The sequence below is a fragment of the Ursus arctos genome, unplaced genomic scaffold, assembly GCF_023065955.2.
Source record: "Ursus arctos isolate Adak ecotype North America unplaced genomic scaffold, UrsArc2.0 scaffold_7, whole genome shotgun sequence".
NCBI lineage: Eukaryota > Metazoa > Chordata > Mammalia > Carnivora > Ursidae > Ursus > Ursus arctos.
In genome coordinates, this window is record NW_026623089.1 from 833114 (window position 1) to 856336 (window position 23223).

The 23223-nt window shown below is 59.8% G+C and overlaps 1 protein-coding gene across 5 annotated transcripts in view; it reads right to left on the minus strand.

Moving 5' to 3' along the window:
* Positions 1–6807: 6807 nt before the first annotated feature.
* Positions 6808–23223, minus strand: part of LRRC27 (leucine rich repeat containing 27) — a 38178-nt gene continuing 21762 nt past the window's right edge. For 2 of the 5 annotated variants that reach the window (XM_048219141.1, XM_026494442.3), the window contains 3 exons: positions 14262–14380; positions 12562–12691; positions 6808–7521 (listed from right to left, as the gene is read on the minus strand). In XM_048219141.1, the coding sequence (XP_048075098.1) occupies positions 7378–7521; positions 12562–12691; positions 14262–14380 (393 nt within the window). In that variant the 3' untranslated portion in view covers positions 6808–7377. Of the gene's footprint in view, positions 7522–12561; positions 12692–14261; positions 14381–18098; positions 23056–23223 lie in introns of those variants that run through there. The other 3 variants (XM_057308642.1, XM_057308640.1, XM_057308641.1) reach the window with 3 other exon arrangements.

Genomic DNA, 23223 nt, shown 5'->3' on the forward strand with positions numbered 1-23223 from the left:
GCCCGGCCCGCCCGGCTGGTCCCCTGAGCCGGGCTTGCTGCGCCTGGCTGGGCATAGGAGATTGGCGGGTCGTTGGGTTGTCCTGACGACCCGGACGCCGCCAGGCCCCGCCCCCCGCCTCCCCCCTCCCGCCCGGAGCCCAGCGCGGCCCCGCCCGGCTCGGACCTGCGCCGTGGCCGCCACCCCTGGCGCCGCCGGGGACAGTCGGGGCCGCAGTGGCGCCGCTCCTCCTCGCCCTCCGGCGGCGGCGCGCGGTGCGGGGAGCAGGCAGAGGGGAGCCCGGGCGGAGTCAGGGAGCCCGCCTGGAGCTGGCAGCGCCTCGCCGCCCCCAGTTTTACAGGGCTATAAGGATCAAGGCCAAGGGAGCCCTAGGGAGCACCTGTTCTCTGTATGGCTGGGGTTCCAGCTGACTCCAACCCTCCTTTGGGGGAGTGAGGGACTCTACTCCACGGGGAGGCTTCAAGCACCTCCACAGGGCCACCCCTTCAGGGTCAGCAGGCTCCCTCCCTGTCACTGTGAGGCCCCCACAGGGAGCCTCTGCCCCCACAGGCCTTTGCAGCCCTGCCACTCCAGAGCTAGGTAGGGATGACTTGAGGCCAGAAATGCCAGGCAGCAGAAATGCCAGGCCATCCCTGCTGGCACTGGGAGGGGGAATGGCCAGAGGCTGCCTACCTGCTCAGCCCAGGCGCCAACCGTGCCCCATATGCCTTCTGGGCACTGGGGACACCACTGTGGACCAGGTTGCTGGGGTTTGAGTCTGCAGGACTGCTGGGGACGTTCCAGGTGTAAGCATGTCCCTGTGTTTCCAGGGGGCTCTGCATGGATGGAGGCCTCTGGAAAAGGTGCCCTGGAGGGGATGCTTGAGTGAGCAGGCAGCCACGCAGGGAGAAGGGGCCCCAGCAGGCAGCCTGGGCAGAGGTGCTGGGTGCTGGCGTGCACAGAGGGGGACCTTCTGAAGGGCATTATTGTGGGGAGGTGGGGGGCTTCTGGGGTCATTCCCAGGCGTTCGCAGGAGGAGCAGCCTGGGCTGGAGCTGGATGGGACAGTGAGTGTTTGCTGGGGCAGGGAGGGCCCCCAGAGGGCGTGGAGGGTACGCAGACCCATGCTGCACAGCTGAGTCGGGGAGAACAGGTGAGGAAGGGGCCCCCCGCCCTGCCTTCTCTCAGCCTCTACCCCGGCCAGGCTGTGCGCTGTGCACTTTCTAGGTGGAGTTGGAAACCATTTTCGGAAACCTATTCTGCACAAAGCGGAACAGAGATCTGCAGACAGGACTTCGATTTGGAATTTAAAGGGTGGTTGTTTGGGGGTCCCCGCCGGCCCTCCACAGACCATCCCTCCCAGCCCAGCCAACTCACCTGCTCTCCACCAGAGCCTCTGACGAAAACACAGGCATCCTTAGGAGGGGCTAATCAGCCCAGGGGGCCTGTATGCTCCCCCATGTGCTGACTCCTTCCTGACCCAGCGCTCTCTCCTCTAAGTGTCCCCTTCAAAGGCCAACCCTACACACACGGTTTCTAGACAGACCGGCCCCAGGCAGCAGGGGCTGAGGGCAGCTGCCCACTGCGAGCTGCCCACAGGCTGCCTAGCGGGGCCATGGAAGAGCTACAGAGTGACCCCCGGCTACTGCAAAACAGGGCTGGAGCCTCCTCCCTAGGTCTCTGGACTTTGTCCCTAAAGCCCTTGCTTTCTGCCGTGGGCAGTGGAGCCTCGGCCTGGCCTACCCAGTACCCATCCCTTGGCCCGGCCTGCCCCGGGCACCAGCAGAGTCACCAGGGCTGGCAAGCCCAGCCAGAGGGGCAGGGTAGTGGCGTGAAGGGGGACAGGAGACCGTTCAGCACCATCTGTGGGCTGAGCTGAGCGACCACAGGCTGGCGGGAGGGGTGGCAGGGGTGCTCCAGGTGGGGGTCCTCAGATCCTCAGAGGTCTTCCGGGATTTGTCCTACACCAGCAGCCCCGACCCTCCTCCTACTGGCCCCTTCCCCCCCGCAGGACAGCCCAACGAGAGCTCCCCAGCACGGTCCCTCGGTCTCACCAGCTGTAGGACTTGTCACTCTGTCTTTTCTCAGTGCCACGCAGGGTTTACTTGTCCAGGCAGCACGTGCCCCTCCCCCGCCCGGGGCCTGCTCCCACTTCCTCTCACTGGAGCCCAGCCAGGGGCCTCTGACATGGAAACACAGCTGCTGGTCAAGGGGTCCTCACAGGCCGAGCCACAGGTCAGAGACCACAGATCTCTCCAGAGCCAGTGCCCAGAGCGCACAGGTGTGAGAGGGGCGTGGCTACCCCCGATGCCAGGACCATGGCCACCTGATGCCGTGTCTCGTGTCTCGGGCCAGGCAGCTGCTGGAAGGGAGAGGATGAGATGAGCTGCTGAGAACGAGGGCCTGGCGGAGCCCTGCCCCATGGCAGATGGGGGGTGATTGTCCCATCTCAGGAGGAAGCGTGTCACTGGCCTGGCTGGGAGCAGAACCTGCCGGCACCCCACTGGAGGAGAGAGCACTTAAGAGGATGGACTCGGGCCAGCTTGCCAGAGTCCTTCCCCGTGACCCTGGGGAGGCCACTACCTCCCTGTGCCTCCGTATCCTCATCTGTAAAGTGGGAGTAACCGCAGCACCACCACGTGGCCTCATGGTGGAGAGTACGTGGTCTAATACGTGGAGTCCTTAACATAGCACTGGCCTCCAGTAAGGACTGTGGAAGAGTTAGTTGTCACCACCGTCCCCCCGTCATCACCACCGTCCCCTCCGTCATCACCACCGTCCCCCTGTCATCACCACCGTCCCCTCTGTCATCACCATCCCCCCGTCATCATCACCGTCCCCTCTGTCATCATCTCTATCCCCCCGTCATCACCACCATCCCCTCTGTCATCACCACCGTCCCCCCGTCATCATCACCGTCCCCTCCGTCATCATCACCGTCCCCCCGTCATCACCACTGCCCCCCATCATCACCACGTCCCCCCTGTCATCACCACCGTCCCCTCCGTCACCATCACTTCTGTCACCACCACCGTCCCCTCCATAACCACCACCGTCCCCTCCGTCATCACCACGTCCCCCCTGTCATCACCACCATCCCCGTCACCACCACCGCCCCCTCTGTCATCACCACCATCCCCGTCACCACCCCCGTCACCTCTGTCACCACCATTGTCCCTTCTGTCACCACCACTGTCCCTTCCGTCACCACCACTGTCCCCTCCATCACCACCATCACCTCCATCACCACCATCCCCTCCATCACCACCATTCCTTCTGTCACCACTGTCCCCTCTATCACCACCACTGTCCCTTCTGTCACCACCACCGTTCCCTCTGTCACCATCACTGTCACCACTTCCACTGTTCCCTGTGGCTGGGCCATCAGTGGAACCTCGGACGGTGGTCAGGCCTGGGCTGGAGCAGGAAACCCGGGCAGCATCTGCTGGCGGGTGTTTAGCCCGGGCCCGGCTGCCATCATCCCACTCGCCCCATGGCCTGTGCCCTCCTACGTCCTCGGCCGAGGAGCTGAGGCAGCCCCTGTGAGCAGAAGGCTGTCTGTAACGGCCCGGATCCCCGTCAGGCCCAGACCCCGAGGCCCTGCTGTTGCGGACAGCTGAGCAAGGACATTTTTAGGGTGGGGGATCTTCCTAAAATAATTGCTTTCATTTCAAAACAGCTGATCTGTGACCCTTCTTTTTCTGATCTAGCTGGCTGTTTCTTCCTTAAGACGAGACTGCTCTCCATGGTAAGGAGACAACCGCAGTGTGTCCCAGATGGGTGTCGGGTCACTGAGAAACAAGCAGGGACGGCGCAGCCTGCGTTGACTCCACGCGCCTCCGTCACGCTCGCCTCCAAAGGCCTGCCAGGGCTCCAGGGCGCCTTCCCGGCTTGCCGTCGGCCCTCGGTGTTGCACCCCCCCACCGGGCCGATCCAGACCGCTTGGGCAGAGCAGGACCCCAGTGCTGCCGGTGAGGCCCTGCACGAGCAGACAGCCTGGAGCGAGGCCCAAAGTAGTCGCTCCCCAAGTCCCCGGCCTGGCCCTCCTCACAAGCCCTGGCCTGGGAAACAGCCTCGTGGAGCGTGAAGCACGTGAAAGCCGCATCTCCCCACAGAGCCGCCAGCCCACGCGCCATTGCCCTGGGGTCCCGCCAGGTGGGACTGTGCCCACAGAGGGAACAGAAGCAGGGCCTCTCAAGGGCACTGGAGCCCAGCCCTGGGGGCGTCTCGGCCCCCGGAAGCTGCCGGCACCCACACGCAGACGTTGAAACACACGGCCGAACGTTCTGGAGGCACAGCATGAGGAGAGGAGCTGAGTTCTGCGGGGGGTCTCCCGGGGGTGTCCTGATGGCTGGGTCGCCCCCCTTGCCGCGTCTTCTCACCCATGACCAGCAACGGGAAGCCCATAGAAATTCAACTTGCCTGACGCCCCAGGCAGCCTCCTGGGTTTTCATTCTCCTGACACCTTGTTAACCTCGTTAGACATCTTCTGTGCTGTGGTTCTTGTCAAACCTCACACCAGGGAGTGGGGCTTCTGTTTGCTAAAACGTCATATTTCACAGCTGAACTAGTTGTAAGGTACCCAACCTGGGGGTTCTTTGGAGAAAACCCTCTCAGAGTTCACAGAGGATGTTCTCACAGCCCACCTGGCTGAGGCCTCCGTCAGGCCTCCCGCTCGCAGCCCCCAGGCCTCCAGAGCCCCCCTCCAAGACAGGCACGCCCCTCGCCCACGCCCACGCCCAGAGGGCCAAGTGGGCGGGCGGTGTGGCAGGGAGAGTCCTGTGCTGGTCCTTGGAGCCAAGTCCAGGGAACAGCGTTCCCAGGCACACACCAAACCTTGCCGTGCTGGCTACAGAAAACCTCGGGCAAGCCTGGGCGGTTCTGTCCCATCACGCCCAGCCCCATGCCTGCGGGTGCTCACGGCCCTCCACCTGCCCCATATAGCAACACGGGGATGGGGGCCCCACCGGGAGCACGGAGATGGGGGTCCCACCAGGAGCACAGTGATGGGGGCCCCACTGGGAGGGGGGGATGGGGCCCCACTGGGAGCAAAGGGATAAGGCATGGCAGCCCTCCCACCCCCAGGGTTCCCACCCAGGAAGAAACGGAGGCTATGGTCTCATGCTGGGAGGTAGTGGGTGTTTTCCCAACGAGTTCTGCTTCCCATGAGCCTCTGGCTCCCCAAGAACACAGCCAGCTGTTTTCAGCCCCATAACATGTCTTTCTGTGCACTAGGAAATAGGCCGCCCCAAGCCCGTGAGACTCTCCTGGCGTCCTGCCCCGTGGGGATGGTGCAAACAGCCAGCCTCTGTCCAGCCACCCGAGAGGGCAGACGCCAGGAGCCCCAGTGCCCCCCCCCCCCCCCGGTCCAGCAGCACCGCCAGCCCCTGCTGACGTGGCCACAAGCTCCATTAGACTCGGCACAGGGGCCCTACCCTGCCCTTCACAACGCAGAGAGCCCAGGTCTGGTCCTGCTTCTCTCAACAGGCAGGGCGTTCCCCCCCCCCCCCCGACAACACCTGTGGTTACCTGAACGCCCCCTTTGCCCACAAGGCCTAGGGCCATGTCCTGGCCACAGTGCCACACTGTGGGTTGCTTCTGAGACATGGGTGGGGAGACAGGAGCGTTTCTCCTGGGCTAGATGGTGGCCAGGAGATTCCGAAGGGCACCTGCTCCTGATGACACGTGTGGCTGGTGGGAAGAAAACAGGCTGCAGCCTGCGCCAGGCCAGACCCTCCTTTCAGGCCTGGGCCTCTGAGGAATCCAAGGACGTCACGAAGTAGGTGCCTGGTCAAGGTGGGCGGATAGAGGCCCCAGACGGCAGCCTGTGGGGTGGCCCTGCCTGGGCCCTGAGGGCAGAGAAGCTGCCCTCCTCTGGGTGTGTGCGGCAGGAGGGCCCAGCGCCTGCCCTGCACAGCTGTGCTGTCGAGGCCCAGAACCAGGTCGGGCTAAGCCAAGGCGCCACCTGCAGGAAAACTTGGGTCACAGCGCCAAGGCCTGCAGGGTAGGCGGTGCCAGGCCAGCGCTTTGCTCCAAGAGCAGGTCCTGGGTGGGGACACCTGGCCGTGGCCCCGTGGCCCACACCATCCCACCTCCTGGCACAATCTCTACCCCCAGGGCGTCCTGGCCCTTCCTCCAGCTCTTCCTCCCTCCTTCCCAGGGCTCCTGGGCAGAGGAGGAGGTCTTCGGACACACTGTCCCAGCCGTCAGGTGCGGGGGGGGGGGCACTCAGAAACTAAGAAAGAAGGAGAGGGACCCACAACGGGGTCGGTCAGGGGCCAGGGAGGGCACCCCCACCCTAGATACTCCCAATCTACAAGGGAACCAACCACAAGGCCCAATCAGGAGCAGGGCCAAGCTAGGATGGGCCTCTAAAGCTGACCCCCCCAACTAGCCAGAGCACCTGCAAAGCAGAAGCCCAGGTTAGTCACGTCCGTGCAAGCACAGTAGGTGAGGGACACCACATCATGGGAGAATGTTCTCCAACAGCCTGTTCTCAGGAGAAGCCGTGAGGGAACCGCTGGCTAAGCTGGGGGGGGGGGAGAACAGGGTGGGGGTGGGAGTGTCCCCGGGAAGGTGGCCGCTGCCCCAGGATCCCTCCCCTCCAGGTCATTTCCCCCCCCCCCCACCTCCCGCATCAAGCGGGTGCCAAGCCCTGGAGCGGCGTCGGACCCCCGGGTGTGAGACCAGGGGGCACTCGCCCAAGGGCAGCAGCATGGGAACAGCACTCCAGGGTCTGGCGGGGGGTCAGCGGACCCCAGTGTAGGCCTGGTCTAACTGCCTCCCTCCCACCCAGAGGCCAAGGAGCTGAGAAGTCAAATCAAGGACATTTTCAAGGTTAAGGCCTGGGATTTATTTAACACTCAATCCCACGGTCCCGCGGAGAGTAAGTCAGGCAGGGTCTGGCTGGCCTGGGTGAGGGCGGGCTGTGAAGGGCGGATGGAGGCCGAGGTGTGCCAGCACGAAGGGTGAGGCCAAAGGACGGCAGTGCCGGTGCGGGGAGGTGGCTCACGGACTTCTGACCCCCCCCCCCCACTAAAACGCATGAGTCAGTGGATACGAGGGTCACATGGGTGACCAGGGCGGCAGAGGTGGGGGGGACGGGGGCTGACACCGAAACATGCCGTCAGCCAGATCGGCAGAGGCGCGGGCACGGGAGTGAAAACCGTGTGGCTTGTTTACGGTATTCTCTCCTTTAATCCAGCTTAAACCGTGTACGGCCTCTGAAAGAGCCACACATTTGAGGCCGTGAAAGACAGCCCGGGGGTGGCGTCAGACCCGCTCCCCCCAGATGCGTGTGGGAGGGGGCACCCGGCGGGCTCATGAGCTCTAAACCAGCTTCTCAGTCAGCACAAGGGACGCTCGCTCATTAGCATCTGTCGGCTTTCTCAGACTCCTCCTATTTCATGTTAAACAGTATATTCCAAGGCCGAGGTGCACGGGGCTGGAGTGGCAGCTGGCCAGCCAGAGCTGTGAACTGGCGGCTTCTAGCCCAGGTCGGTCCCAGTCTCAGTTTCCTCACTTCGTCTTGCAGCTTTCTAGCCTTTTGGGAGAAAGGGAGGGGGTAGAAGTTAGCCAGGCCGCAAGGCCCGTGGCAATAGCACGGCTCCGGTCCAGAGGGCGGACCCGCGCCTAGGCCCCCCCGGGCTGGAGCCCGCCTTCCCCCAGAGGCCTACTCATCGCAGGGCCTTGTGCACCGGAGCCCACTGAGTGTGCCTCCATCCCGCGGAAGAAGCAGCCTCTCGAGGTCGGCCCGTGGGCTGCTTCTCTTGGAGTCCCCACCAGGGTGCTGCCTGGGACCTCTGCCTACAGCTGTCCGAGTGAACGCCAGGCGATGGAGGGATGAAGCCTGTCCTGCTTACAGGGGCAAGGTCGGTACCATCCCTGCCCATGATCCCACCCAAGACTCACACCAGCCCTGGGAGCGCAGGGCTGCAACTGCCACCCTCCCCCCACAGGGGTCCCTAAGAGCGGCAGGAAATCCCATGATCCTCGCCGGTCTGCCGGGCCCTCGGTGGGCAGAGCGCCAGCATCAATGAGCAGGCTCTTTCCTGCCTCTGCCCCGAGTGAGGCTGGCCAGTGGGAGCCTGTGTCTGCGGTGCTGGCCTGCCCCAGCCCCAAGAAGGGGCCCGTCCTTCGTGCTCCCCCCGTTCTCAGTTCTACCGCCCTGGGCATGACCTGGACCCCAGCCCAGGCACCTGAGCCCCCTCACACAGGCCCATCATAACTGGCGGTGAGATGAACGCTCAGGGTCGTGTCACCAGGACTAGGTAGACACTACAGCTCACCGTGGCACGTGGGATTCGGGGCGCCAACCCTGCACGGTCCAAACTCCACGTCTACTGTTCACTCCGCCGAACTCACTAACAGCCGGCTGTTGGCCAGCGGCCACGGTCACCCAGCACGTGCTGCGTGCTGTGCGGGCTCTCCGGTAAAGTCAGCGAGAGAGGAGGGCACTCAGGAAACCACGATTACGGCGCTGTCCTGGGGACGAAGGGCCCCGCGCAGATCGCGTGCACCTGAGTAGGGCACACCTGCGTCGCTCACAGGGGCACTGCACTGGCTGCCGATCCAACAGGTGTCCACCGGTGACATCTTCTTTCCTGTGGGAATCTGTGTTCTTCGTGGGCTAAGAACCGCTCCTCCGAAAGACTTCCTTTGTCTCTGACATACTTGTCACAGAGTCCTCGATGTCCTCTTGCCTTGGTCAGATGCTCAGCCTCCTGTCTGCCCGGGAGACACCCTGTGGGCTCCTCACGGCACTCCAGCCTGGCGGCCTGCACAGCGGGAGGTCTGTGGCTCCTGGGCATGGTCTTGGGTCAGCTGCCTTTTTTCTGAACACTTGCTCCTCTTTCCCGCTCTGCTGCCTTGTTTGGAGGAATGCGTTCTGAGGTTGCTTCCCGAGAAAGGCTGTGTGGAAGGTACCGTGTCTGAGACCCCACCCGCGAACGCCTCCGTCCTCTGGGGGCACCTGGCCTGGTGATCGGAGCACAGCACCGCCCCCCCCCCCATGGCGGACTGCCCTGCCCCCTGGTGAAGAGTCTACTCCCGTTCCTCTCTCTAGGCCCTTCCTCTGTGCCCTATTCCCTTCCACCAATCTCTGGTTTCTGTTTCAAATTAGACTTTTCAGAAAGCGAAGAGGCTTTGTTCCCGTAGAGCCGTCTTCATCCATCACCAGCTGGGACACTTGTGCCAACCCAGGAACCGACGTGGACCCATCATCATCGCCCAGGGTCCGTAGTGCCCATGAGGACTCACTCGTGTGTCGTGCACTGTACAGAGACAGGTGTCCGTCACCGTGCGGTCACAGTGGCTTCACTGTCCTGAGTGCCCTCCCTGCTCCACCTGTCCTCCCTCCTGGCAACCACTGATCTCCTACGTCCGCAGAGTTCTGCCTTTTCCAAAACGTCCTGCAGTTGTCACCTCAGACTGGATCTCTCAGTAATAGCATCTGAGGTTCCCTCGGGTCTTTTCACGGCATGATGGCTCGTTCCTTTTTGGCACCAAATGGTAGTCCATAGGATCCATAAACAGTCGGCTCATCCACTCACCTACTGAAGGACGTCTCCATTGCTCCTCTGTTTGGTAACTATGACTGAATCTGCTATAAACGTTCGTGAGCAGATTTTTGCATGGACCCAAGTTTTCAACTCTTTCAGGTAAATGCCAAGGAGCGCCATTGCTGAATCTCAAGGTAAGAGCAAATCACCCAACTGTCTTGCAAGGTGCCCGCACCAGTCTGCATCCCCACCAGCAGTGAGCCAGAGTTCTCGCTGGTCCATGACCCCACCAGCATCTGGTGAGGTCAGAGACGAGGGCTACAGTCATTCTAATACATGTGAGTGGTATCTCTTTGTTTGAATTTGCAATTCCCTCATGACATAGAATACTGAGCATCCTTTCTTATGCTCGACATCTATACATCTTCTTTGGTGAGGTGTCTGTTCAGGTCTATGTTTTAACTGGGTTGTTTGTTTTCTTTCTGTATTTTGGATAGCAGTCCTTTATCAGATGTGTGTTTTGCAAATATTTTCTCCAAGTCTCTGGCTTGTCTTATTCTTTTCATAGCATCTTTCAGAGAAAAATTTTTAAATTTTAATGAAGTCAAGTTATGAATTTTTTCTGTCATACCTTTGGTGTTCTATGTAAAGACTCCCTGCCAACCCAAGGTCACCTACATTTTCTCCTACTTTATTTCCTAGAACTTTTACAGTTTCACATTTTACATTCAGGTCTGTGATGCATTTCGAGTCAACTTCTGTGAAGGTGTGAGGTCCGGCTCTAGATTCACGATTTTCCAAGTGTTCCAGCGCCATCGTTGAAGAGACCATCTTTGCTCCACTGTGTTGCCTTTGCTCTTTGTCAAACGTCAGTCGACTGTATTTACGTGGGTCTATTTCTCTGATCCACTGACCCATTTGTCTACTCTTTCACCAACACCACACCGTCTTGAATACCGTAGCTTCCCAGGGACTCTTGAGGTCGGGTAACGCCAGTCCCCCGACCTTGTTCTTCCCCGTCAGTATTCGTGGCGGTTCTGGGCCTGTGTCTCCTCTCCATCTAAACGTGAGCATCGGGTAGTCGACATCCACACGTAACTTGCTGGGATCTTGATTGGGTTTGTGTTGAGTCTCTAGTCTTCCTATCCATGAACATGGGATTCCTCTCCATTCACTTAGTTCTTCTTTGATTTCACTCAGCAGAGTTTTGTTTTTCTCATGTGGACCCTGCACGTATTTTGTTAGATTTGTACATGGCACCATTTTTGGGGGGGGGGGTGCTAATGTAAATGATATGTTTTTAAACTCGTATTCCACTTATTTGCTGATGTATTGGTAAGCAATTGGCTTTTATATATTAACCTTGGATCCTGTAACCTTTGCCATGATCACTTATTAGTTCCAGTTTTTTGTCAATTCTTTGGGATTTTCTACATAGACAATTATGTCATCTGAAAACAAAGACAGCTTAAGCTCTCGCGTCTTAGTCTGTATACCTTTTCCCTTTCTCGTCTTGTTGTAAAAGCTAGGACTTCCAGTATGTTGCGGGGAGAGATGTTCAGAAAGTATGTCCCTGACTTGCTCCGATCTTCAGGGGAAAGGGTAGTTTCTAGTTTCTCACCATGAAGTGTGGTGTTCGCTATAGCTTTTGTACACGTTCTTTATCGAGTTGAAGACGTTCCACTCTATTCCTAGTTTGCTAAAAGTTGTTATCACAAATAAGTATTGGATTTTGTCAAACGTTTTTTCTGCATCCACTGACATGATCGGGTTATTTTTCTTCTTTAGTGTTACATAAATTGATCTTCAAAGGTTGAATCACCCTGCATACCTAAGTTCCACTTGATCATGGTGTATAATTCTTTTTATATATTGTTAAGCTTGATTTGCTAATATTTTCTTGAGGATTTTTGCATCAATGTTCAGGAGAGATATTGGTCTGTAGTTTTCCTCTCATGTGACACCTTTGTTCTGATATTACGGTAATTCTGGCCTCATAGAATGAATTATGATGTTTCCCTCTGCCTATGTTTTCTGGAAGAGATTATAGAGAGTGGGTATAATTTCTTCCTTAAAGGTTTGATAGAATTCACCAGTGAACCCACTAGAAAATTATTATTGGTTCAGTTTCTTTAACGGATAGCAATCTATTCAGGCCATCTCTTCCTTCTTGTGTGAGCTTTGGCAGACAATGTCTTTCAGGGAACTGGTCCATTTCATGTTAGGTTATCAGACTTGTGAGCACAGAGTTGTTCATGACACCAAATAGACTTTTCACTCCACAATCTTGAAGCTTGAGACACAGAATGTTTAGAAGCAGTAGAGGTAGGGTTTGGGGAGTTAAGGAGGTTACTGCTGTAGACAACAGGTTTGGAGAGAATAAAGCTCACCTGGAGGCAGGTACAGTTCTCTGGGCTGGGAAGGAAAAGATGGGGTGAGGCCCCCACAACACGACCCAGGCCCTGCGCCTGCGCTCCCTCCTCCCCTGTCCCACCCTGGGTCCACAGAGAGAGGTGACAATGGCGCCCTCCAACGGGCTGTGGGGACGGCTCTGCAGGAAGCTTCAGTGCTAGCCGCTGTCCTGGGGGTGAGACTCGCAGACCTGAACAACCACCGAGCCAGAGCCCAGGTGCCAGGGAGAACAGGCGTGTTCTCCCGCTCCCGTGAGCAGCAAGGGTCAGCCGACACAGAATCTCGGAGCTCGGTCATTCTAGGGAGGGCAGCGGGTTCCCTCCACCGGCTGCTGGGTAACTACGCATTGTTCAGGATGGGAAGCTGCCTTCCTTGACCACGGCATCACTCTCATGGCCCCGCCAGGCTCTGCTGGGCACAAAGAGTCAGCGAGGACCCCACGGACATGTCCTCATCCATCTCCACTGATCAAGCGGTGGCACAACGTGTTTGTGGGCTCCCGTGCGGTGAAAACCCTTCCTTGTCCTCTGTAGCCCCGGGCCTGCCCTCACGTGAGGCCCAGGAAACACTCCCCATGATTGGAGAGAACACGAGCTCTGAAAGGGCGCAGCAAGTTCCCTCTGGTTCTTCCCAGAACAGGCTATTTTTACACGTGGCCGACAAATACTTACGCTCTCCGAGTCCCGTGCAGCCGGCCTGATTCCCTCCAGTGGCTCCATCCCCTGAAGCCCTTTCCTGCCTTCTTGTGCTTTCTGAATGTGCTGTCTTAGGCTTTCTTCTAGACGCTGCTCTCGGAAGGCACTGAGGAAACAAAGGGTGAAGGAAAGGATTTTACGCATCAGCCAAGTCTCAGCAACTCCTCTTCCAACAGCGAGAAGAGAATCTTCCTTTTTCCTCCAGGCCACACTGTGGTCCCAGGACTCAGGAGCTGTCAGGACGCGGTGACGACACAGTGATGGTGGGGCCACGAGAGGCCACGAGAGGCCACCTGCTCCCCCCCCAGGCAGCAGCTCAGACAGGCCTAGGTGTTTAGAAGCTGCGAGAACACACACTGTGTTTTAAACTTCAAATACAGGTAAGAAATGACACATTCAGGACAACGCACAGAAAGCCCCGTGCAGGGGAAGGTCTTTGTCTTCATAAGAAACACACAGTTGTAATAAAGCCTTAAACAGGATGTATTAAATCAGGATTTTAGACATACTTGCTTTGCCAACATCAGGGCTTTGGGCTAATACATATTCTTTGCTTTTAAATACAAGGACGCTCAGGACGGCAGAGCATTCTGGAAGGGTGTGTGGGAAGGGTGGCAGTGCCCCGGCCTGCGTGTTGGCCGTGGAGTCTTGGATGAGTCTCCCGGGAACACACCCCGCTCGGTCTCGGGCGGGGGTCCTGGAAGACGCCAGCCCCACCCCCGCAGCAGGCTCTGTGTTGGCTCGTTCGCTCCTCCCAGCAGCCCCCCAGTCCTGCCCCACACAGACCCCAAGTGTCCGCACGTCTGACCTGGTTCTCAGTAAGGCCCTGCTTACAGGGTGGGCGGAGGCCGTGGGCTTTCTGACTGTGGCGCTCACGAGCTGTGAGGGGACACATTCCACGGGGCTGGGGGTTCATCCGGAGTGTGGGCCTGCAAGATTGGCCCCAACTGCTCTAGGCACGAAGGAGGAATGACTCCCCAGAAGAGAACAGCCCTTTGCCGTTCACCTGTCACACCATGATGACCTTCCTCCAGGCCTCTCACCGGTGGAGGGCGGTGCTGGCGCATGCAGGCCAGGTGGCCAGGCCCGTCGTCCTGCGAGTCCTGGAGTCCCCACCCAGGCCCGCAGCTCGCTTCCGCTTGGGCTTCGGGGCCCAAAGCAGGGCTGGAGCAGGTCAGACGGGAGCAGCCGGGGAAGCAAGAGGGGCCCCGGAGACGGTACTGAAGCCCAGGGCCTTCCTGTGGCGCCCCCGGCTGCGTGCAGCATTCCCAGCGTGCCTGGGGACGTGCTGCGTGCAGACCAGCGGAGTCACAGCATCAGTGTCTTGTGCACAAGGAGTCAAGACGTGAGCGGCTCCTTGGCAAAATGCGCACGCGCACACAGACACGCACACAGATTTAGTTCAGGTGGGTCCCCATATAGATAGCGGCCTCGCGACAGCTGGGCACGGGGAGGGGCTCAGCAGGCATCCCTGGGGGCAGACCAAGCACAACCCCAAAGCGCCAACACAGGAAACACAGCGATGTCAGGCCCCCAGCAGCTGCCGCTCCCTGTGGGGAAGGGCAAGGACCCACCCACCCCTCTCCCCTCTCCCCATAGCCCTGGCAGCAGCCCGCGAGCACTGGCGCGGCGAGTGCGTCTGCCAAAGACACGGGACGCAGACCCCGGGTACCAACCTCTTGTGTTTACTTGCTCGTGATGACTTCTCTTTGCTTGGCCTCATTTTCCCGGGTGGATTCACGGGCATTTTCTCATTATCTATCAAATCCGTGGGAAAGGGAATCTTTGAGGTCCCCTGGGGAAACACAAGATGTTTTCAGGAATCCGAGGGGACACGGCTGTTCGCACAAAGCCAAGCCCCCGGGGCGGGGGTGGGATTTGGACTCATCCTTCCTCCGTGAGGCGGCCACGCTCCACCCACTCCTGCCCAGGTCTGGTCGGAAGCTGGCCGTGGGAGGTCAAGGTGCCGGGTGCAGGGGTGCCGGGCGGGCCTGGAAGGTGCTCTGTGCACGAAGTTCTGTCCTCATGACAGATGGAAAGTACACTCCACGATGGGCCCCACGTCCGTCCGGTGGACGCGACTACATTCTTGACTGCTGCGTTTCAAGCTACTGTGGAAGCGCTCCTCCACAATGGAGAAGGGGGGACAAGTCGGGTCACGGCAGAGCCTGTGCCATAAATTCAAGGCTCTCAGATCAATGACATCAAGAGCCACACGAGTAAATGTTGAAAACCCAAGAGACGTACTTCAGTGTTGGCTTTTTCTGATACAGCGCAGTGTGATTCCAAGTGAAAACCTGCAGCGTCCATGGGACACAAGCAAGTGGAAGGAGGGAGAGGTCTCAAATATTCCGCCCACTCCCAGGGATGAGGTCTGAGAACCAGAGTGCTCTCTCCCCATCTCAGGGGGCTTTAGACATGTGTGCGCACGCACCTGCGTGCTTACATCTGTGCCTATGTGCACCTGTGTGTGCACCTGTGTGTACGTGTAACTGTGTGCACCGGTGTGTGTGCACCTGTGCACACTTACGCCAACATGTCTCTGTAAGTACCTGAGTGCACCTCTGTGTGCGTGTACCTGAGCCCGTGCCTCTGCGTGTGCAAACCTGAGTGTGCCTGTGTGCCTCTGCATGTGCGTACCTGAGTGTGCCCGCGCCTCTGCGTGTGCGTACCTGAGTGTGCCCGTGACTGCGTGTGCAAACCTGAGTGTGCCCGTGTGCCTCTGCATGTGCGTACCTGAGTGTGCCCGTGCCTCTGCGTACCTGAGTGTGCCCGCGTGACTCTGCGTGTGCGTACCTGAGTGTGCCCGTGACTCTGCGTGTGCGTACCTGAGTGTGCCCGCGCCTCTGCGTGTGCGTACCTGAGTGTGCCCGTGACTGCGTGTGCAAACCTGAGTGTGCCCGTGTGCCTCTGCATGTGCGTACCTGAGTGTGCCCGTGCCTCTGCGTACCTGAGTGTGCCCGCGTGACTCTGCGTGTGCGTACCTGAGTGTGCCCGCGTGACTCTGCGTGTGCGTACCTGAGTGTGCCCGCGCCTCTGCGTGTGCGTGCCTGAGTGTGCCCGCGCCTCTGCGTGTGCGTACCTGAGTGTGCCCGCGTGACTCTGCGTGTGCGTACCTGAGTGTGCCCGTGCCTCTGCGTGTGCGTACCTGAGTGTGCCCGCGTGCCTCTGCGTGTGCGTGCCTGAGTGTGCCCGTGCCTCTGCGTGTGCGTGCCTGAGTGTGCCCGAGCCTCTGCGTGTGCGTGCCTGAGTGTGCCCGCGTGCCTCTGCGTGTGCGTGCCTGAGTGTGTCCGCGTGCCTCTGCGTGTGCGTGCCTGAGTGTGCCCGTGTGCCTCTGCGTGTGCGTGCCTGAGTGTGCCCGTGCCTCTGCGTGTGCGTGCCTGAGTGTGCCCGTGTGCCTCTGCGTGTGCGTGCCTGAGTGTGCCCGTGTGCCTCTGCGTGTGCGTGCCTGAGTGTGCCCGTGTGCCTCTGCGTGTGCGTGCCTGAGTGTGCCCGTGCCTCTGCGTGTGCGTGCCTGAGTGTGCCCGTGCCTCTGCGTGTGCGTGCCTGAGTGTGCCCGTGTGCCTCTGCGTGTGCGTGCCTGAGTGTGCCCGTGTGCCTCTGCGTGTGCGTACCTGAGTGTGCCCGTGACTCTGCGTGTGCGTACCTGAATATGCCCGCGTGCCTCTGCGTGTGCGTACCTGAGTGTGCCCGTGTGCCTCTGCGTGTGCGTACCTGAGTGTGCCCGTGTGCCTCTGCGTGTGCGTACCTGAGTGTGCCCGTGCCTCTGCGTGTGCGTACCTGAGTGTGCCCGTGCCTCTGCGTGTGCGTACCTGTGTCCGTGCCTCTGCGTGTGCGTACCTGAGTGTGTCCGTGCCTCTGCGTGTGCGTACCTGAGTGTGTCCGTGCCTCTGCGTGTGCGTGCCTGAGTGTGCCCGTGACTCTGCGTGTGCGTACCTGAGTGTGCCCGTGTGACTCTGCGTGTGCGTGCCTGAGTGTGCCCGTGACTCTGCGTGTGCGTGCCTGAGTGTGCCCGTGTGCCTCTGTGTGTGCGTACCTGAGTGTGCCCGTGACTCTGCGTGTGCGTACCTGAGTGTGCCCGTGTGCCTCTGCGTGTGCGTACCTGAGTGTGCCCGTGCCTCTGCGTGTGCGTACCTGAGTGTGTCCGTGCCTCTGCGTGTGCGTACCTGAGTGTGCCCGTGACTCTGCGTGTGCGTACCTGAGTGTGCCCGTGTGACTCTGCGTGTGCGTACCTGAGTGTGCCCGTGACTCTGCGTGTGCGTGCCTGAGTGTGCCCGTGTGCCTCTGTGTGTGCGTACCTGAGTGTGCCCGTGTGACTCTGTGTGTGCGTACCTGAGTGTGCCCGTGTGCCTCTGCGTGTGCGTACCTGAGTGTGTTTGTGTGCATGTGTCTGTGTCTTCCTCTGAGGAGGCATGCCCCTTAGGGTGTCAGAAAGTTGGGCAGAGGGGAGGACAGTTCACGTGCAGGGGTGGGGAGGAGGGCAGGGTGGGCTCCTTGGGGAGGGGAAGGGGAGGCAGGCGCTCAACCTCTCCCACCCGGGGCTCCTCCAGCAGAAGTCTAGCAGGATAAATGGCGTGTACCTGGGCTGTGTCTGCCGGGGCACCTCTAAGTGGATTACCAGGGCGGGACCTGGTCTGTCTGGTCATCACAGGCCTGACCCTTAGAAGATGCTTAACACCCCGGCGGGGGGAGGGACGGGCAGACGGAGGGGAGGGCGGGAGCTGGCCTGCTTTCATATAATGAGGACTCTCCTAGGCATCATTCCAACAGGAAGAGAAGAACACATGTAAATTTAGGATGTGTTTTTAAAGTCGGACACGCAACTTAATTTTTTTAATATAAAAGCACATTACTTGGAAAGAAGCCCCCAGCCACATTTTATTGTCTGTGCAAAACACACTGGAGGAAGACCAGATACCCGGTCCCCTGCTGAGAGCAAGGACAGAGGCAGGGCGGGAAACAAGGTGTGGGGGGCGCCCTGCCGCGTCCCCGCCCCCTGCTGGCCTTCAGCCCTTCTGCGTGGGGACAGAGCCTGACGCCATTTTGGGGAGGACACACGGGGCTGGCCTTCACTGGTACGTGATCACCTTGCAGCAGACGGCGCAGTCCACAGACGTGTGTCTGTGCGCGGACACCTGTGATTGGACGGCCGGTATCAAAGCGCGGATTACCAGAAGCTCAAAGAAATTCACATTTTCAGCTTAAAGATTCCCCGTACTGTAGCAGCCGCCATGCCCACAGCCTGTCCCACGCGGCCGCTGGTTGACGGCGTGACCCTGCAGCTCCTGAGCGGGCTGAGCCCCTGTCCTGCTTACCGCCCTCAGCTCTCCCCTTCTGGGGACTGCCCCTTACCCACTTTTCTATCGGATTCTTTAATGTAAAAGAGTCTATACGTAGTCCTTCTTCACAGATAGTAAGCTTTTGTCATAAAACATGTCCTGAGTGCGCTCCTCTGTCTTTCGACTTTATGGTGTTTTAGTCCATCTCAAAATTTCAGTTTTATGAAGACAAAATTTTCTTTTTTCTTTTTTTTAAAGATTTTATTTATTTATTTGACAGAGAGAGAGAGACAGGCAGCGAGAGAGGGAACACAAGCAGGGGGAGTGGGAGAGGAAGAAGCAGGCTCATAGCGGAAGAGCCCGATGTGGGGCTCGATCCCATAACGCTGGGATCACGCCCTGAGCCGAAGGCAGACGCTTAACGACTGCGCCACCCAGGCGCCCCTGAAGTCAAAATGTTTTATTTTTAGTTCCAGAGCTTCTGTATTTCCTGTTTGATTTATGAACCTTTGTGTCATGCCAGGTTATGCAAATACCCAGCAGTTTCCGCGCCACACAACACAACGGTGACTGCACAGTGCGTCCACACAGCACAGATTACACAGCACGGGTAACCTCCTCGCAGAGTATCAGGGAGGTCGCATTTCCAACTAGAATTAACCACACGCAAGAAGTTAGCTCCAGCGATCCCAGCTCTGGGCGCACCCCCGAGGACTGAAAGCAGGGCCCCGAACGGATGTTTGCACCCCGTGTTCACAGCAGCCTGATTCCCAGGAGCCAACAGCTGGAATGCGCCCGGGTGTCCAGCAGGGACGAAGGGACGAAGGGACGCGTGTCTCTCTGCCTTGAGAGGAGGGACAGGCTGGCACCTGCTCCTGCGTGGAGGAGCCCCGAGCGCCTGATGCCGAGTGAAAGCCAGACACGGAAGGACCAGGACTGGGTGCCGTCACCCCTGTGAGGTCCCTGGAGCCGCCACATTCACAGAGACAGAGAGGAGACGGTGGGCACCAGGGGCGGGGGAGGGGGTGGGGACAGAGCTTCAGTGTGGGGGGGGGGATGAGCGAGTCCCAGGGACGGAGGGTGGGGCTGGCTGCACAGCACGGTGAATGTGCTGGACGCCGCGGAGCTGGATGCCGGATGAGGGACGTGGCACATCTTACGTGAAGTGCCTTTTACCACAGTCGTACAAACAGGAAGTACCACAGCAGCACACCAGCCAACAGCCTTCACAATTACAATGGCGCCTTAATACAACTCCGAGAACGGGGCCAGGGCCCGCCAGCCCGCCAGGAATCCGCCACCACCCACTGGGCTCGGTGGTCTCTCGGCCTGGTCTTAATGACCCCCCTACACAATGCGGGGGGAGGCTGGAGGGGGCACCGGCAGAGGGGAGATGCACCCTGGACCTTGGCGTGGGTGGGACAAGGAGGTCAGTTGTGGGGTTGTGTGCATTCAGGGCCTGACTCAGGCACCCTCCCTGGCAGCTCCGTGCCCACCATTGAGAGCCCCTTGCTGGGTCCGTCCCAGTCAGCACTCAGGGAGGGCTGAAGGTTCTGGAATCGGGCCGACGGACAGCAGGCAGAGCCTGGCATGGACCATGAATCCTGTGTGTCTGGCCCGAGAAGCCAGAGGCTGGCCGAGGAGGGAGCCTGGCGGGGGACAACGGCACCAGGACATTGCTGGCCAGCAGGAGGTTGGGAGCCAAGGAGCTTGTGCAAGTCTAGAAGCAACGGAACCTTCCGAAGCTGCTGCATGTGCTCTGAGGACTCGTGGAAAAGTGGAGGCCCAGCAGGCAAGGGCAGAGGAGCTGCTTGTGCAAAGGCCCTGTGGCAGAGAAGAGGGTCTAGGTAAGACGACAGGGAGGCTCCGGGAGGCCCTGGAGGGCAGTGAGGGGCAGGGGACTGTAGACGTGGAGGCTGGTGCCTGTGAACTGAGCAGCGTGAGAGGAGGACTGCTAGTGACTGGCTACTGGAGAGACCTGGTGGGGGCGAGGTGGGGCAGTTGGTAGAGACCATGAGTCCTGGCCGCCAGGGACAGAGCCAGCCTTGGGGACGCCTGACCCAAGGAGGACAAAAACAGCTGCTTCTCACTGGGCCTGACAACAAAGTGGTCAGGGGAGACTCCAGGAGAGAAGGGCTGGTGGGAGCACAGAGCACATGTCCCTCCAGGAGCTGGGGGCAGCAGGGGAGGGCCTGGGCAGCCACGCTCACTGCAGAATGCTGCCCGGCCTAAACCCTGGGCTTGGGTTTCGGGGGAAGCTGGTGGAGGGAAGGGGGTTTGTGTGCCACAGCAAAACGCCTGGGAGCCAGGAGCAACAGACGTGGGGCAACAGAGGCGGCAGCTGGCGGAGGCCCTGGGGACAGGAAGGACAGAGCCAGGGCAAGTGTGGGGGTGCCGGGGGTGGCCCGCCTGGTGGCCTCTCTCTTCTCCTCAAGGTCACCTGCTAAGCGAATGGGAAAGGCTGGAGGAGCGGTCAGGCTTTGCAAGATCGGGGTGGGAAGGGGTGCGTGGGCGGGCGAGGGGGACGCCAGAGTGCCCCCCCCCACTGCTAGCAGAGCCCCCATCTGCAGCAGAATGGGAGAGCCCTGGATGGGGCTGGGAAGGGACAGCCAGGCACGGGAAGAGTCCTGTGTCCAGGCAGGACCTGGGTGACAATGGGGTGCAGGCACCGGGCCAGGAGTGGAGCCGGCAGTCTCGGTGCTCGGGGAGGGCAGGGGAGGAGCTAAGCCTGGTCTGGCGGCACAGGGGAGCTCTGGGCACGGACTGGCTGGCGGGCTGAAAGTGTTTGTTTCCTAATTGCTCTTCGCGGCAGTCCTGTATCGTGGTCATGCTAAGAGTCCTGATCCCTGAAGGATATGTATTAAGCTTCTGCAGGTGGAATGATAGGACGTGTGGGTTTGCGCTAACTCGCTCAGCTGTGGGGGGCACGGGGGGAGGGTCTGCAGAGCCCTGTGGGGGACACCCGGCCCTCACACCACCCTCCTCCGTCCTGCATGCTTGGAAATTCCCATAAATGCTTTCAAGTGTGTTGTAGCCCCAGCAAGGTGAGAGCCTCCTGTGCGGGCGAGGACACAGCGGAAGCAGCCCCTTGGGCAGGTGCCCCTGTCAGCACTGACATAGGCACACCCTATGCCGAAGCCGATGGCTGGGGGCTTTGTCCTGGCTCTGCTCCCACTGCTCACGGAAGCCTCCCCTCCGTGCCCATCGCGGGCTGGCTTCCTGCATCGCCCACAGCCCACTCCATCCTGACACCAGCTGCGGAGGGTGGTACAGGTGCCCCAGGCAGAGGGCTCAGTCCCTCAGGGCCGCCCCCACTCCGATGCCAGCACAGGTCCGCGCTGCCGGCTGACCGGCTACCAAGCAGGGCTCCCACTACCCCATGGGGTCGGTAACTCGCCAGAGGGGCTCACTGAACTCAGAGACCCACCCGCTCACGCACACAGACCCATCCTAGAGGCCGTAACTCAGGAACGGCTTCCGGAAGAGCCGCGCAGGATGCGGAGCCGGGAAGGGCGCGGAGCGCACACCCTCCGTGGTGACCAGCCGCGTGGCCAGGCTGGAAGGGCCCCACCCTGAGTCACCGGTCCGCATAAACTGAGCTGCGCTCCCCGGCGCTCGGGAGGAATAACAAGACACGCCCATCACCCCAGGTCCCACCGGGTTTTGCAGCCTTGTGGGGACAAGGGACAAACGTGTTTCCTGTTAGGCCGCGGCAGGTACTCTCACAGACCAGCGGGAGTCTCGTGCAGCAGACCCACCTGGGCTGTTCTAACTCGTAAGAATTTCTTCGAGACACTCGAGTCAGTAGGTACCATGCCAACTCATCCTTCCCCGCGGCCACAGGCGTAACCCATAATAGGGAAACGACATTTTCTTAGAGCCCCCCCATCTCCTGGCATTTAAATTGTTTCCAATTTTTTGCTATAATAAAGCTCTAAAGGCATTCTTAAGAACGGCCACCTGTGCAAGACTTGTTCCTAAAATGACGAAACACGGATATTGAATGTTTATGTGACAAAGGGGACATGACGCGTACCATGAAGACACACAGCACAGAACGCCTATGACAGGCAGACGTGTGCGCCGGGCAGGGAGCAGAGGGCAGCCCGCCCCCGAGCAAGGTCACAAGGTGAAGGGCGGGAAGCGTGGTCTCCTCCAAAGTCTCTGTGGCTTTGCTGTCACTCTAACAGTTTGCAGAGAAGACAAGGGGTTTGGGTACAGAACGTGTTTGAGAGAACGAACTGCTCTCCTGTCTCCCGAGAAAGGTCTCCTTCGTAAGGAGCGCAGGTAAGGAACGAGCGAACGGATTCGCTGGGAAAGGCCACGGTTCCGGCCCCACCTGGCACCCTGAGGACCCGGGGCCTGGCCACACAGGCAGGATTCAGGACCCCAACCACATGGGCTTCTGAAATGTGAGTGTCCTCCCACGATCCCGCATGCAGATAAAAAGATTCCACTGTCTTTTTTTTTTTGAAGGTAACAAAACATTGGTTTGTTTAAATGGACAAAGGCAATGTGGGCAAGGTGAGGTGGCAGGATCTCTCGGCACAGACGTTCCTGATAGGGAGACACCAGCAGGTCCACCGGCGGCAGACCAGAGCCCACCTGGAGGAGAGCGGGCAGAAGTGCGTGGGACACTCTGCACACCACCCAGTGGCCCCCAGGAGGACCGGCCACCAAAGGGAAGCAGCACCACAAACAGGGACCAAGGTGGACGGACACCATAACCCGAGGACACGGCACGCAGAGAAAGGACATCCCTTCTGCAGCCTTCTTGCCCCAGACGCAGGACCTCAGCACAGTCGCACAAACCACCCGACAACAGAGGGATCTGTACGCTTGGAAGCACAAGGTGGGCGGACACAGGACCCGGGGAGGCTGTCCTGGAGGGCCTGGCGATTGCGGCCACTCTCCCATGAACAGCGGGTCTGTGTGGGAGCAAGAGCTGGCTAGGAGGGAGCGGGTGGGGGGAGGCTACGTGGACAAAGCAACTTCTCCGTCTGCCCGCAATGACCTCCACACACAGGGCCACAGCACAGACGCAGGATGGTGGGACGGTGCCGTCATGAGCAGGTGCCATCTCCCACAAGACAGGATTGAAGACGACACTCCTGGCGGCTCACAGGGGAGGGGAGCTGGTGTGCTCCGCGGGCAGGCCGCCCCGGCTGCCTGGGTTCAGACCCGTGGGGGTCTGGGGAGACACAGGGGAGACGCGCGGCCCTCAGGGTGGAGTGTGCCCCGCGCAACCTGGGAGCTGGCATGTGGAAACAGGGGACGGCAGTGCAACCCACCACCCCGGCCCCCAGGCTGAGACCATGGCCCAGGAGACCCAGAGAGACACGGCGGTGCGCCTCAGCTT